Genomic DNA, 13,326 nt, shown 5'->3' with positions numbered 1-13,326 from the left:
CTTTAAAGCGACTTAATGTTTCTTTAACTAACTGTAAAATCAATTTTTATTCCGTGATCGGAATTAACATATAAAGTCAAAGCATTAACAGTAAGCCACTGCTTTCTCATGTTTTGCTCTATTCTGGTGTAGAAAAGCCTTAAAATGTGGCGCCGTGGCTTAGTTGGTTAAAGCGCCTGTCTAGTAAACAGGAGATCCTGGGTTCGAATCCCAGCGGTGCCTTTTCAGTTGTCGCGGACGAAACGTGAGCCTTCAAAAATCTTTTTTAAGAACATATTTTCACAATCCAGAGATAAAGTATGTTAAATTCAGTCCGTACCAAAAAGCGTATTGTTCTCAGAGTATCTAAATGTAATAGCGTGCTGTTTACAAATGAAATAACATGGGATCATTTAAACCCTGTACACAGACATAATAAATTAATCATCAGAGACATAATTCTTTATTATGTCTCTGCCTGTATATGCTTTAATTTGAAGGTGTGTACAGGAAGCATTCCTTCATTTTTTTGTCACGTGATCGACTCTACTTTAAACAGCAACATTTTCCCCAGTTTTCCAGTTTTCCAGCTCATCGTGTCACAGGAAAACCTTTAAGGTAAGTCTTTGATTTTGGCTAAAGGATTTAGAAGAGCACATGAAACGCCGCAATTTTCTAGATACAGGAAAAACAAGTTTTGCTTCAGAAGGTTACAGTTATAAATTGTTTTGCCATTCTGTTGCGCAAGACGTGAACTTTTCACCCATGAATATCAATGTAGCAATTTCGTAGCTGGATTTCTGTTTTTTTCTTCCTCTCTGTCATTTCTTTTTTCCAAACAATGCAACATTATTCTTTAAAAGCATAGAGCAACGACATTGGTTACTTTTGCAATATGCTGATCACAATTTAATATCAATAGAAACTCTAAAATGCACTGAGAATTACTCCTAATATGATTTTTACTCTTTTTTTTGTGTTTATTAGTCTTGTCAAGGCAGCCTTTTTTTTCTGAACTTTAATAACAATCAGCAGGTACACACAATAACTAAAGAAAAAATTCTCAAAGATACAAAATATACGTTATCTATGAAATAAAAAAGCCACATGATATAAGTTTTTAAAGAGGGTGTTTTGTGTTTGTGGAAAACCACAAAAACATAACATCCTTTAAGTGTAATGTAGTCCTCATTAACAAATCAGTGCTGCCCTACTTTAACTATTTTAAGTCCTAAGACTTTTTTAAGTCAAAATGTGTGTGAAGCAGTTCTGAGTTAGTCATTCCTGGGAAAAGAAAAGAAATCTCACTAAGTTTAGAGTAATATTATTAATTATTTTCTTCTGTCCACAAGGTAGCATTAACAATCTAAAATGCCCTAACATATAACATGTAAATACTTTCAACTTAATTACAGTTTAATGTAATTTTTGTAATTGCCATTGTTTAGCTATTTTAAGCAATACAATAGCATATCTAATATTTCTCTACAATCTCCATAATTTCTTATTTATTTTTAATACTCATCCAACTGATTTTCTTACCTGTTTCTGTGTAAGTAGATGGCAAATGAAGGCAAGCCATGCCCCTGTGACATTGGTGATCGCATTGAATATGGAGGACTTGGCCATGAGGTCCAAATAGAGCACATCAAAGCATATGTGGTGAAACCCTCTGCTGCATCTGACAAAGCGGTCATCGTCATTCAGGATATCTTTGGATGGCAGCTTCCCAACACTAGATACATGGCTGACATGCTAGCTGCCAATGGATACATGTGTGTAAAATCTGACACTTAATTTAAAATACCAAATGCATGGAGCTGATTGAGGCCCGAGTCTATAATTAGTATTTAAATTACTGGCACAACTAATACTTGTGTGCATGTGCTTTTATATTTATTTTTCTCCCTTCTCCTGCTTTTGTTTTCCACTGAGCAGTGCCGTTTGTCCTGACTTCTTTGTTGGTAAGGAACCATGGAGTCCAACTAATGACTGGTCAAAATTTCAGGAGTGGCTTGAAGACAAAAAACCAACAAAAATAAACAAGTATGTGCTTTTTTTTTGTTTAAACCAGGCTTGCATGTACGACACCTACTTTCTGATTTGTGGACTGTGGCAAACATTTATTTTCAGAGAGGTGGATGTGGTGCTCAAGTTCCTGAAGGAGCAGTGTGGGGCCAAGCATGTTGGAGCAGTGGGTTTTTGCTGGGGGGGAGTTGCCACACATTACTTGGCCTTACAATATCCAGAAATCAAAGCTGGAGTTTCTGTTTATGGTATGTCATTCCAACAACAGAATTCACAGAACCATTTATTTTGAGTTGGTCTTATTTTGTTTCGTGTGAAATTGTGCAGGAATAGTTCGTGAAAGGGAGGACGCATACGAGCTTAAGAGCCCGACACTATTCATATTCGCTGAGAAGGATGAGGTTATCCCTCTAGACCAGGTAAGTATGATGTTTATCCGTTTTTACTGGTACTATGTTGTTTTCTGTTTCATAGTTTACTTCAGCAGAACTTAAGTGTACTTTAATTGTGTCAAAATACATTTCAGGTTAGATCCTTAGAAGAAAAGCTGAAGGAGAAATGCACTGTGGACTACCAGGTGAAAATATTCCCCAATCAGACTCATGGCTTTGTCCATCGCAAGAGAGAGGATATTAACCCTGCTGACAAACCATACATCCAGGAGGCCAGGGCAGACATGCTCAACTGGCTCAACAAGTACATATAAGTAAGATTAAGTGGAAATCTGATGCAAGTCATGTTTAAGAAACAAAAAGTACCTTAAATAATCAGTCAGAACCTTGTGGACCATCTAGCACTTTGACTTTGTTGTTGTGCAAAACAAAGCTGTAATAGAAACTGATGTATTTCTGCTAGTTGCAGACTGTGGGTGCAGTTTATTAATGTCTTAGGTTAAATTGAAATGATAAAAAAGCAAAAATGTGACTACCTACGTTGCTACAGTATCAGCTTGTATAACTGACACCATGGCTTTCAGTAATTATGTTCCTAAGTGCCTTAGATGCTTTATTGAATGAAATCTAATGTGACATCAGCATTGTACGATATTATTTTTAAAATCAGGATTCTTAGCAGGAAAAATGCACAAAAGTAAAATATTTTCATGATCCCACATTCACTGTCCTGTCTTTATTCATACACACAAATCCACAATAGCACAATAAATATAATGAAGTTTAGTTTTCAGAGTTGTGGCTGCAAGGAACTGTGATCCTTTCCAAAGTATACAGAGATTTCTAAAATTTCAGGTAATTTTAATCAGGAAACCATCCATTTTCTGCATGCACTCTATCCTATTCAGGGACACAGGTGGCTGGAGCCTTTCCTACCTGCAGATGGGTGAAAGGTAGGACACACCCTGGACAGATTGGTGTCCATTACAGGGACAAATCAACATGAATGTGCACATTTAGTCAGACACCCATTAACCTAGCATGCTTGTTTTTGAATTGTGGGAGAAAGCCAGGGTAAGCCAGGGAGAAGCTGGGAATATTCTTAAAGAAAAACAAAGACTATATGGCTGAATCCTGTAAAATTTTACATTACCACTAAATATTAGAATCCAGCCCCTTACAACAGTGTTTGTAACTGGTGGTTCCTGACCCAAAAGTGGGCCACAGGCCCTCCAGACCTGTGTCTATATCACCGTTAGGCCTCAGGTTATTCCATGTTTGTGCATGTAAGCACTTTTAATTCTGTAAAATCTGAGGTTTAAACACTAAATAGATTGAAGGTGTTGAAAACTTTCGATTTGGGTCACAGCTTGTCTTTAAAGGGGCAATACGTGAAATTGTTTCACCACAAGGTTTGCTGTTGTGTGCTGCCTGTAGACCAAAACAAAGTGCATAATGAGCCACACCTACCTCTACCTCATCACTATACTCGCCTTGTTCGCAAACTAAAGTGCAAACACACTTAGCAAAACAATATCAGTTTGTGAAACTCGTCAAAGTAACTTATAACATTATTGTTGTTACTTACTGTCAAGAAGAGCTAGCTTCGAGTCAAATTGTAGCTTCTTTAGCTCTTGCAGTGCTTTCCACTTTAAAAAAATAAAAGTTAATCCGGATCATGTCCCTTTCGCTATTCGACAACTTCTTCACCAACAACCATTTTTTTTATTTTGAGGTAACGTCGGTTCCTGGTTGTCTTCTGGTCAATGTTTTCGTTCTGCTCTACGCTATTTTGCTTTGAAAATATGCGCTACCATTGCTTGCTGGCTGAAGCCTTTTATAAGGAGGGAGGGCTGAGGGCTCCGAGAGAAGGGAGGAGGCGGTGATTCACATGAACATACAGTACATGAACGCACGGCCAGACCGGCTGGTAAAAACAGGGCTGGAGATCAACGCAGAGACGGTGTGTGACATTACACCTCTAGTTCTTCACATAGCCATTTCTTAATTCCTGAATTTCTGCTTATTGCCCCTTTAAGGGGTGATGGTGGGTCTCTCAGCCAGACCAGTTGATTACCACTGCTTTAAAACATTTGCTACAGCTATGTGTAAAAACATATAAATATTTCATGTGGTATAAAAATATTTCTAGTATTTTAATGTTATGCATTATAAGAACAAATGTGAATTTGAGTCTGGAAATGTCAACAGAGCAACATTTTAATGTGACTTTGAGACTACAACAGCTTGGACATTTTTTATATCAAATGATAAATAGCAATATGCACTGCGGTTTGGACATGGAACTCTGGGAAGCGCCAAAACCCTCAAACAGATCAGATACCAAAGATGAAGAGCACTTCTGAGCTGTTTCTGTTCAGAAGGGGCTTCAGTCCTCACTTTCTCCTGGGTTTCGGATGTCGTCTATCTTCAGGATCATTTTGACTACCTGAGAAGCCAGTAAGATCTGCTGTTTTTTGCCAATAAGGGTCTCAATCACATGTTGCTGCTTCATGTCTGTACAAGAGCAAAATAAGAAAACATTGAAGTGAGAACGCCGGAATAAAACCATGATAATACATAAGAGACCAGTAAAGATGTTTCCTTACCATTGGTGTTGTTTTGCAGACAGTCGATGCCAAGGAAGGCGTTGTTCTCTCTGACTTGTCTGGCTCTGATCTCCGTCATAGTCTGGATGGGGTTCAGACCGCTGTTTTCAGCCAATGCCATCGGGATTACCTCCAGAGCATCAGCAAATGCCCTCATGGCATATTGTTCCAATGATGGGCACTGGTAATACAGAAATAATTAGATCCAATCAATTAGTTGTAATTAGTAATCTGATTATTGTAATGCTGAAAGCTTTAAAGTTTCATGACTTTCTTTAAATGTCTCACCTTATCAGCAGCATGGTTTACAGCCAGGGCGCATGCGATCTCTGAAGCTCCGCCTCCATACACAACGCGGTTATCTCTGACCAAATTGCGAATTACACACAGAGCATCATGGAGAGCACGCTTGGCCTCCTCAATGATCTATCAAGAAAAGAAATTTAAAAAAAATTAACAAAACTGACATATAACAATAAACAGGTACTGAAAAAAAGGGTTAAGTCTGATATAAGCTGACCATTTTGTTGCCTCCACGGATGAAAATGGTTACAGCTCTGGTGTTTTTGCACTCCTGGATGACCAACATGTGATCTTTGGTAGTACCGAAGGAAATCTCCTTCACCAGGCCGGCCAAGCCGAGTTTCTCTGGTGTCAGCTCACAAAACCTCGGCACGATGCGACCTCCCGTGGCTATAGCTATCAGCTGCACAGAAACCACATTCAAAACCGATTACTTTAGTATAAACATGCCTATTTAAGCTGTCCACATTAAAGCACTTTGAAGCAATAAACAGTGATACTTGACAGATTAATGTCAAAGTGTGAGCAACTTCACATTAAAAGGGTTTTATCACTCGTTAAACATCTCTCACCTCAATCTCAGGCCCTCCGACCCAGCGCACAGCGGGCAGCTCATTTTGCAGCAGAAGGTGGTTCGCCTCATCATCGAAGCCCCACTGACAGATAGCCAAGTTTGCACCATTGCTTTTGACCTAAAATTAAAACACATTTTCAAGTTCATGAACATTTAAAAACAGCTGATATTTAAATGTCAATTTGACACTGGTAGTGAACAGGTACTAACCTGTTGGATCATCTCCTCAAACTTCTCTTTTTCATATTTCTGGAGGGCTTTGTAGTCCTCCACAGAGGTCACATCCAACTTATGCTTGGTCTTGGGTTTAGGAGGCTCAAAGGGGCAGGTCAGGATAGCAATCTTTACATCTTTCAGGACCTAAGATGGAGGAGCAGATACTGTACAGTTACATCCAAGTGTCTTTTGCTGCATTTGAGTCACAACTTCTATACTGCATAGTCCACCCTTTATTAGTATGCATAACATACCTGCAGTACTTCAATTGACTTTTAACATACCTTTAAATTCATTCATACAATACTCGAATTTCTGACAGGATGTCAGAGCTTAATAAGCCCTTATGAACTGTCATGGATTTTATTCTTTCTGATCAAAGACATGTTGGAGTAACTGAAGAGCCAGTGACATCCACTGAAAATTCTCTTTTGATCATACCTTGGGCATCTGAGGGTGGCTGAACTCCTTGTCAACTATAACTCCCTTGATGAGCTGTGTGTCCTCCAGCTTTCCTCCCACCTTGCCCTCCATCTTGATGAGCTCAAAGTCTACATCCTTTCTTTCCATGTCAGCCACAGTGAGGATGGCATTCACTGCAATCTCTGCCATCTGTCGGTGGCACCGGTTGATACTAGAAAACAACACAATTTTAAGATTTAGCAAACCTGCCCTTGTGTCCAGTGTATGTAAGTTGAGCCAAGGCGTGTACTTTTGTGGGGAAAACCATATAATTCTACACCAAGGTGGTAATAAAGTTTTTCTTTAGTATTAAGTAAGTCAAGAGAACACAGAAATAGAGTCAACAAAATTAGTAATAAATATGTGGAAACAACCAAACACATTAAAGAAAGATAGTGCTATGACTTACACTTTAGATCCAAGTGTGGTCATGGCAGTCTGAATGAGTGGTTCTGTGTTGTTGGGATCAAAGGGGAAAGTTTCTGCAATTTTGTCCAGTTGCTCTATGGCGATGCGAGCAGCCTGGTCATAACCGTCAGAGATCCTGATTGGATGGATCCCACGATCCAGCAGCTGCTCAGCTTGCTCGAGCAGTGCTCCAGCCAGCACTGAGAATTAAAAAAATAAATATATATAAAAATAAAACCATGGCCATCTAGATCTGAAATAGGGTTTAATAGATAGTAGCCCATCTTTAAAATAGTGCCTTATTTCTGTAATTGAGTAATGCAGCTGCAGTAAGTTACCTGTGTGTATAAGCATGACAACATCACTGTTTAAGACTATGACATGAAATTAAAAGCTACATCAGCATAATTTCTCATGCTAGCATGACACTGTTGCTTAGTTATAACTTTAGTAGCATGTAAACAAACATGCAAGAAATATTTAAATATTTTATATTAAATTTCTTTAGCAACGTTTGAAAACTTTCTATTTTTGAAAACCAATGAAAACTATTTTCCGTGCCAACTCCTGCACAAATACTACAATGTTTAAAACTAATATGCCTTTTACACAAGACTGGAAAAGTCACGTACCAACAACTCCAGTGGTTCCATCACCAATCTCATCATCTTGAGACTTTGACAACTCTACCATTAGCTTGGCAATCTGGTGGTCCACATCCATCATGCTGAGAATAGTGGCTCCATCATTAGTGACAGTTACTTCTCCATCTCTGTCGACCATCATTTTGTCAAGACCTTGTTGGATAAAAAAGGGGGTTAAATGGTTCCTGAGTGGTGACAAGTGTTGGAATTTATTTACAATTGTATATAGAAGATGTTCAAAAGTTCTAAGATTTAGTTTAATATTAGAATCCAGCTAAAGCTAACGGCGTTTAGCCAGAGGATATGATATATACATTGATCTGGACTCACCATTTGGCCCCAAAGATGTTTTAAGGGTTGAAGCGACTGCCTTGGCTGCCATAATATGAGACTGCAAAATACAAATAGCTGAATGTCATTTTATCTGCTCTAACTCTTTTTTAAATATAGAAGAGTACATTTTCAACTTGATCAAGGAAGTGATGTGCACCATCAATGGCCATTTTAGGCACAGCCCTACTTGTCACTGCGACTGGATGAACGCATTACATGAGCACATGGACCTACAGGTTAGCATAGCTAGCTAATCCCACTGCTCATATTATCCCGATGCTCTGATACAGTTAAAATTTCTTTTAAGGTCTGTGCAAAACTCACAGCCATATGTCTGAACTACGATTGTTTCGGCTTTGCGTACCTTGCACAACTAACATCAAAATGACAAACTGTTAGCAAAGATACAGCAGCTGCGCTAGCTAGCCCATTGTACCTTCAATGCGTCAATGCCCGATAACCGTGTCTTCTTGTCCTGGTCTTTAATGATGATGAAAGGCCTCCCATACTCATCAAAAGCCAGCGTCCCTAAAGTGGACATTTTGACGGAGGGAATGTGGAGCTTAAAAAGAGTTTAAGTTACAGGAAAATTAGTTTAAATTATTTTGATCTGGAGTGTGGCTAAACTGCAAGCCGCACAGTTCTGCCCGGCGACTTCTGGAAGGCTCCTCGGGTGGGGAGGGCGGAACCAAATACTCTTAAATGTGTCGATTAAAATATGGTAAAACTCTCTCTGACGAGACTGTTTCTTTTTAATAACTAATCGGATAATTGTAAATTGTTCCGCAAAACGACAACAACATTGAAATAAAGCACAAGTTAAGAAAAATGACTAAAAAAGACTTTTAGAGACGTGGTTCGTTCCGCTCCCGTTTGATGGTAGTTTCTGATCTCGCGTGAATTCACTAAAATTGCGTGGCAAGGAGTGGACCGTGTGAATTTTAACAGCAGTTTGATAAAGGTAGAACTCTTTCATAAATTAGCAATAGCAAATATATCCTCTATTTATATAAAGTGACTGTTTTTGCTTTAGAAAAACGTGTTCATATCCACGTGTGCTACTGTCACCGGCAAAATTTGACGCAACGTCCGGGTGTTGTAGGTATGGTGGTCTTCAGTAGGACATCTGTTAGCTTGCTGTAAAAGGCAACCAGTCTTACGTGTCCAAGTATGTTGGTAAGCTCAACTGTCGTCATTGGACATGGATTTTGCAGCACCAATGTTAACTTACTCAGGCTCAGTATCGTTGACATGTTAACGTTTATAACAGTTCGTGTTTCTTAATGTCGAGTGTAAAACAGGCTTTGAGCTTCCTATACAATGTAAAAAAAACTTGTACTTGTTCTATGTACTTGGAAATAGACTCAGCAAACACTACATTCTAAGCTGTAGCAGTAAAACGTACAAGTAGTGGTAATATTTTTTTGTGATGTAGGGGATGAATAGTGTAATTAAATATGGTCAAACTGATATTAGGTGCCTCTATATGCTGTTTGTGTCAGGTGTGTAAATGAAATATCCTTCAGGGAATATGTGAATGCACTGATGACACTGTTTATCTTGATTTTCCAGTATGCCATGTGAAGTGAAACCCCGGTTTGTGGTCCTGTACGGGTCTCAGAAGGGCCAGGCTCAGTCCATAGCAGAGGGAATAGCTGCGGAAGCGGAGCAGCATGGACTGGTTGCTGATCTCAGCTGCTTGAACCAGAATGAAATGGTACATATCAGTAGTTTTACTCTCAGCAGAGCCACTCTTTTTTATTGCATTTATTTTACACAATAACACAATCTTGTTTGACTAAATATAATGTCAGCAGGTGATTGTGTGGACATTAATTGAATGTGTTTTCACATGAGCCGCTGAAACGCAAGTTACTAACTAACCATATAACCGGTTCCAGTACAATTTGGAGAAGGAGAGTGCCCCAGTAGTCTTTATCGTGTCTACCACTGGAGATGGGGAACCACCTGACAATGCGCTTCAATTTGTAAGGCGTATCAAGAAGAAGACTCTCTCCCAAGACCTCTATAAACACCTTTGCTATACACTTTTAGGTAAATTGTCATATGAGAGTCAAGCGTAATTGTTTTTTGTAGAACATCTGTCATGGTATTTTATATTTACAATACATATTTGTAGAAATCTTTATACTGCAGAACTCTGCACATAATCTTCTTTCTGAACAACTGCTGGATAATCTGTTTTTGTTTTATGTCTGTCTAAGCTTTAGGAGATTCTAATTATGAAAATTTTTGCAACTGCGGGAAGACAATTGTGCGTCGTCTAGGGGAACTTGGAGCCAAACATTTCTATCTGCCGGGATATGCAGATGATGGTGTAGGGTAAGTTATGCAGATAAAAGTGTATTCCAGTAAGTCACTTTTGTTTTCACTGCTGTCAGAATCCCATCATATGGACTTTGATTTGTCCAGGTTGGAGGTGGTTGTGGACCCTTGGCTTGAAGGACTGTGGAACGCCATCAAAGAGACCTTATCAAACATGGCCTCTGACAGGACTGCTCACTTGAGAGAGAATGTTGATGATTCAGCCAAAGACATTCCTGATTCATCCATACCAGATGTCCACCTAAACCTCTTAAGCATCACTGACCAGCCAGTCGTAGCATCTATAAACAGAGACCCTAAATATGCATCTCCTGCTTCAACTTCTGCAGTTTCTGATCACAGGCCAGCTTCCTCTGCTGGGAGCACCATAGCGGTATCTCAGCCTCACAGCACTGCCAGTGACTCCACATCAACACCAACAACACAGGATGCTGAATTGGCAGCCTCACTGATACACTCCATGCCGCCGCTGTCCGAGTCCTCACTTAATGTTCCTGCTCTGCCTCCTCCCTACTTAGATGTTACATTCACTGAGGTGGACACTGTGGAACAGGTGATGAATGTTGCAGCTAGAAACAAAAACCCAGGATATTATCCTTACTCCACTCTTCATGTCTTTGAATTTTCTTTTTTTTTTCAGAATGATGGACCATTGAACAAAGAGACTCTTCATGAGGTGCCAATATCCAAAGCAGTTCAGCTGAGCAGAGGAGATTCAGTCAAGACAGCCCTTCTACTAGAACTGGACATCTCAGTAAGTATCTCAAAATAATATTTATTTCAGAAGCATAGATTTAGGTCAAACTTTAACTTTTACATGTTTCTTTTTCATCTACAGGCGTACCCGACATTGACCTATGAGCCAGGGGATTCCTTTGATGTGTTTTGCCCAAATTGGACAGCAGAGGTGGACAACTTGCTCTGCAGATTGGGTCTTCAGGACCAAAGGAACCATCATGTCCATGTTACACTAAAGAAAGACACTAAGAAAAGAGGTAATACAGCTTTTTACTTTGTGCTCTTGTCACTTTAATGTTTATTGTATGTTTTTTACTTTTTATAGGTACAAAAGCCAATACAAACCTAAATAAATGCACATTAAAAATATGCTGTTCTGCTTTGAAAAAAAAAAACATAAATTTTTAAAAATTTTCTCAAAGTTGAGCTTCTAGACGTAGTCTATGCATCAACTTTTCCATTATATAGATTCCTTCTATAATTTGTATCCGCTGATCTTGAGCGGGAGAACCCTGTTTACCCTATTTTTTATGTGGTTGCTTTTTTCAAATCAGCTATTAATAATATCTTAACCAAGTATCTGTCCTTGGATTGTATATTTCCCTCACAAAGGTTACACAAATACAGTACTGTACAAGACAGGGATCTTAAACCCAAGTATTTGCAGTAATGAATCATGTATTTTATTTAGTTGTATGTATTTAGTGTTTAGTACGTGTATTTAGTTTTATTATATTCTTAAGTAGTTTGTATATTATTCATATTTTTTTGTTTCTTATGATTTGGACCACACCTTTCACTTCTCTGGAGGATGAAGGTCTGACCTTAAAACTCTGCATTTTGGACTCGTTTGATGGCAGAGTGTCCTGAGGCTGAGAAACTTCACTACAACTTTTTCTTGACACAGCCAAGTTTCTCTTTACGCACTTCGTCACATTCACTCAAGCTATAAACACACCGGCTGTTTTGATTGCGCATCGCGACTGATTTAGCAAAGAAATGCAAGAGGCGTTATCAGCGGAAGAGAGGAAAAGAAAGGGAGAAAGGTACAGAGCAAGAGATGAGACAAAAGTCAAGATAAGACTGTCTTTTATTGGCTGGAGAGAGCTCACTGTACAGGTAGGATGCAAGATGGATGCCAAATTAGGTTTCAGTAAGGAGTTTATCACCGAGAAAATCTGCAGAAGTTCTGTAGTGTCTTTAAAATAGTTTCTAAGTTGTAGTTCATAGAAATCAAGTTTATCCAGATCCTACGTTTCTGTTCATCTTTCAGTAAAACACACCATACTGTAAATCCCTTGGCTATTCACAGTTAGAACCGCTTTACTTTGTGCATGTTACATCGTTTTGAAAAAAGAAACAAATAAAAGAAATGAAGAAATAAAGAAAGGGAAAAAAAGAACAGTTTTTTCCTGATGAGATGTTTTTTTTTTCCCCTCTACTCTAAAAGGTGCACAAGTCCCGTCTCACATCCCCCAGAATGTGTCTCTGCTGTTCCTGCTCACCTGGTGTCTAGAGATCAGAAGTGTCCCAAAGAAGGTACTGTATGTCTAAACATGCTCTGCAGTAATTAACTCATGAACTGCCTCTGAATAAAACTCATAACATGACATCCTGTTTGTTCTTTTTAGTAGTGAACAGCCAGTACATGCTGCTTTAAGTTGTTACATCAAAGCATAGAGGGAAAGTAAAATCTATTGCTTTTCATGTAAAATTATAATTTTATTTTTGTGATTACGCACTAATTTAGATTTCTATACTGAGGAACCACACTGGCACTCGGTCTATGGATTTATTTAGTCTGAAGCAGAGACTGAAATGATCATTAAACCTGTTCGGTGCCTTGAGGCAGTGCAGAGTGATTGTGTGGAAAAGTCACATGGTGGCAGTCCTGAGCTTTGGCTGGGGATGTGGCCTGCATGGTTTTCACCTTTTTTTTTTAACATTATTGCACTAATGGTGGCTAATGTTGAAGTTGTTTTCTCAAATCATTTAGTTTTTTAAAAATACAATTTCTTTCATTATCTTAACTGCTTAGTCCATTACGGGTCGCAGGTAAGCTGGAGCCTATCTAACATTTTTAGCTGGTGAGAGACATGAGAGAGTGAATGTGTAAGTATGGTGAGTTACAAGACATTAAGGAAACTGTATTTTTTACTTTATATCCAAATTAAAAGGAAATTGTATCAGAAAGATACATAACATACATTTTAACAGCCTCTATAATTTCATCCTCTGGAGAAGACTTAATAAATGACATAAATGTGTTTTTCCCAACAGAAATGAATTGGTTC

The 13,326-nt window shown here is 38.7% G+C and overlaps 3 protein-coding genes and 1 non-coding gene across 7 annotated transcripts in view; 3 read left to right on the top strand and 1 right to left on the bottom strand.

The window, feature by feature from the left end:
• Positions 1-148: 148 nt before the first annotated feature.
• trnat-agu lies at positions 149-222 on the top strand. Its single transcript has one exon. It is a non-coding gene; the product is annotated as a tRNA-Thr (tRNA).
• Positions 223-511: 289 nt separating this feature from the next.
• Positions 512-3,120, top strand: cmbl (carboxymethylenebutenolidase homolog (Pseudomonas)). Its single transcript, XM_041968961.1, has 6 exons — positions 512-597; positions 1,540-1,754; positions 1,918-2,025; positions 2,113-2,255; positions 2,335-2,426; positions 2,534-3,120. The coding sequence occupies exons 2-6, from the start codon at positions 1,540-1,542 to the stop codon at positions 2,711-2,713; spliced, it is 738 nt and encodes a 245-aa protein (XP_041824895.1). The 5' UTR covers positions 512-597; the 3' UTR covers positions 2,714-3,120.
• Positions 3,121-4,601: 1,481 nt separating this feature from the next.
• cct5 (chaperonin containing TCP1, subunit 5 (epsilon)) lies at positions 4,602-8,730 on the bottom strand. Its single transcript, XM_041968959.1, has 11 exons — positions 8,385-8,730; positions 7,946-8,006; positions 7,604-7,768; positions 6,973-7,171; positions 6,543-6,735; positions 6,096-6,245; positions 5,884-6,003; positions 5,529-5,714; positions 5,297-5,434; positions 5,009-5,189; positions 4,602-4,916 (listed from the first exon to the last, which is right to left on the bottom strand). Exons 1-11 carry the CDS (start codon positions 8,487-8,489, stop codon positions 4,789-4,791), a joined length of 1,626 nt encoding a protein of 541 aa, XP_041824893.1. The 5' UTR covers positions 8,490-8,730; the 3' UTR covers positions 4,602-4,788.
• A 90-nt stretch (positions 8,731-8,820) lies between these two features.
• mtrr (5-methyltetrahydrofolate-homocysteine methyltransferase reductase) overlaps positions 8,821-13,326 on the top strand; it is an 84,111-nt gene continuing 79,605 nt past the window's right edge. Inside the window, exons 1-8 of one of the 4 annotated variants that reach the window (XM_041968958.1) lie at positions 8,821-8,909; positions 9,521-9,665; positions 9,850-10,003; positions 10,174-10,291; positions 10,382-10,847; positions 10,935-11,048; positions 11,133-11,289; positions 12,483-12,571. In XM_041968958.1, coding sequence (XP_041824892.1) covers positions 9,522-9,665; positions 9,850-10,003; positions 10,174-10,291; positions 10,382-10,847; positions 10,935-11,048; positions 11,133-11,289; positions 12,483-12,571 — 1,242 coding nt within the window. In that variant the 5' untranslated portion in view covers positions 8,821-8,909; position 9,521. The other 3 variants (XM_041968954.1, XM_041968956.1, XM_041968957.1) reach the window with 3 other exon arrangements.

Source organism: Melanotaenia boesemani, chromosome 18, assembly GCF_017639745.1.
Source record: "Melanotaenia boesemani isolate fMelBoe1 chromosome 18, fMelBoe1.pri, whole genome shotgun sequence".
NCBI classification, from domain to species: Eukaryota; Metazoa; Chordata; class Actinopteri; order Atheriniformes; family Melanotaeniidae; genus Melanotaenia; species Melanotaenia boesemani.
Note: the sequence above shows the minus strand (reverse complement) of the source record. Positions and strands in the feature narration are given on the sequence as shown.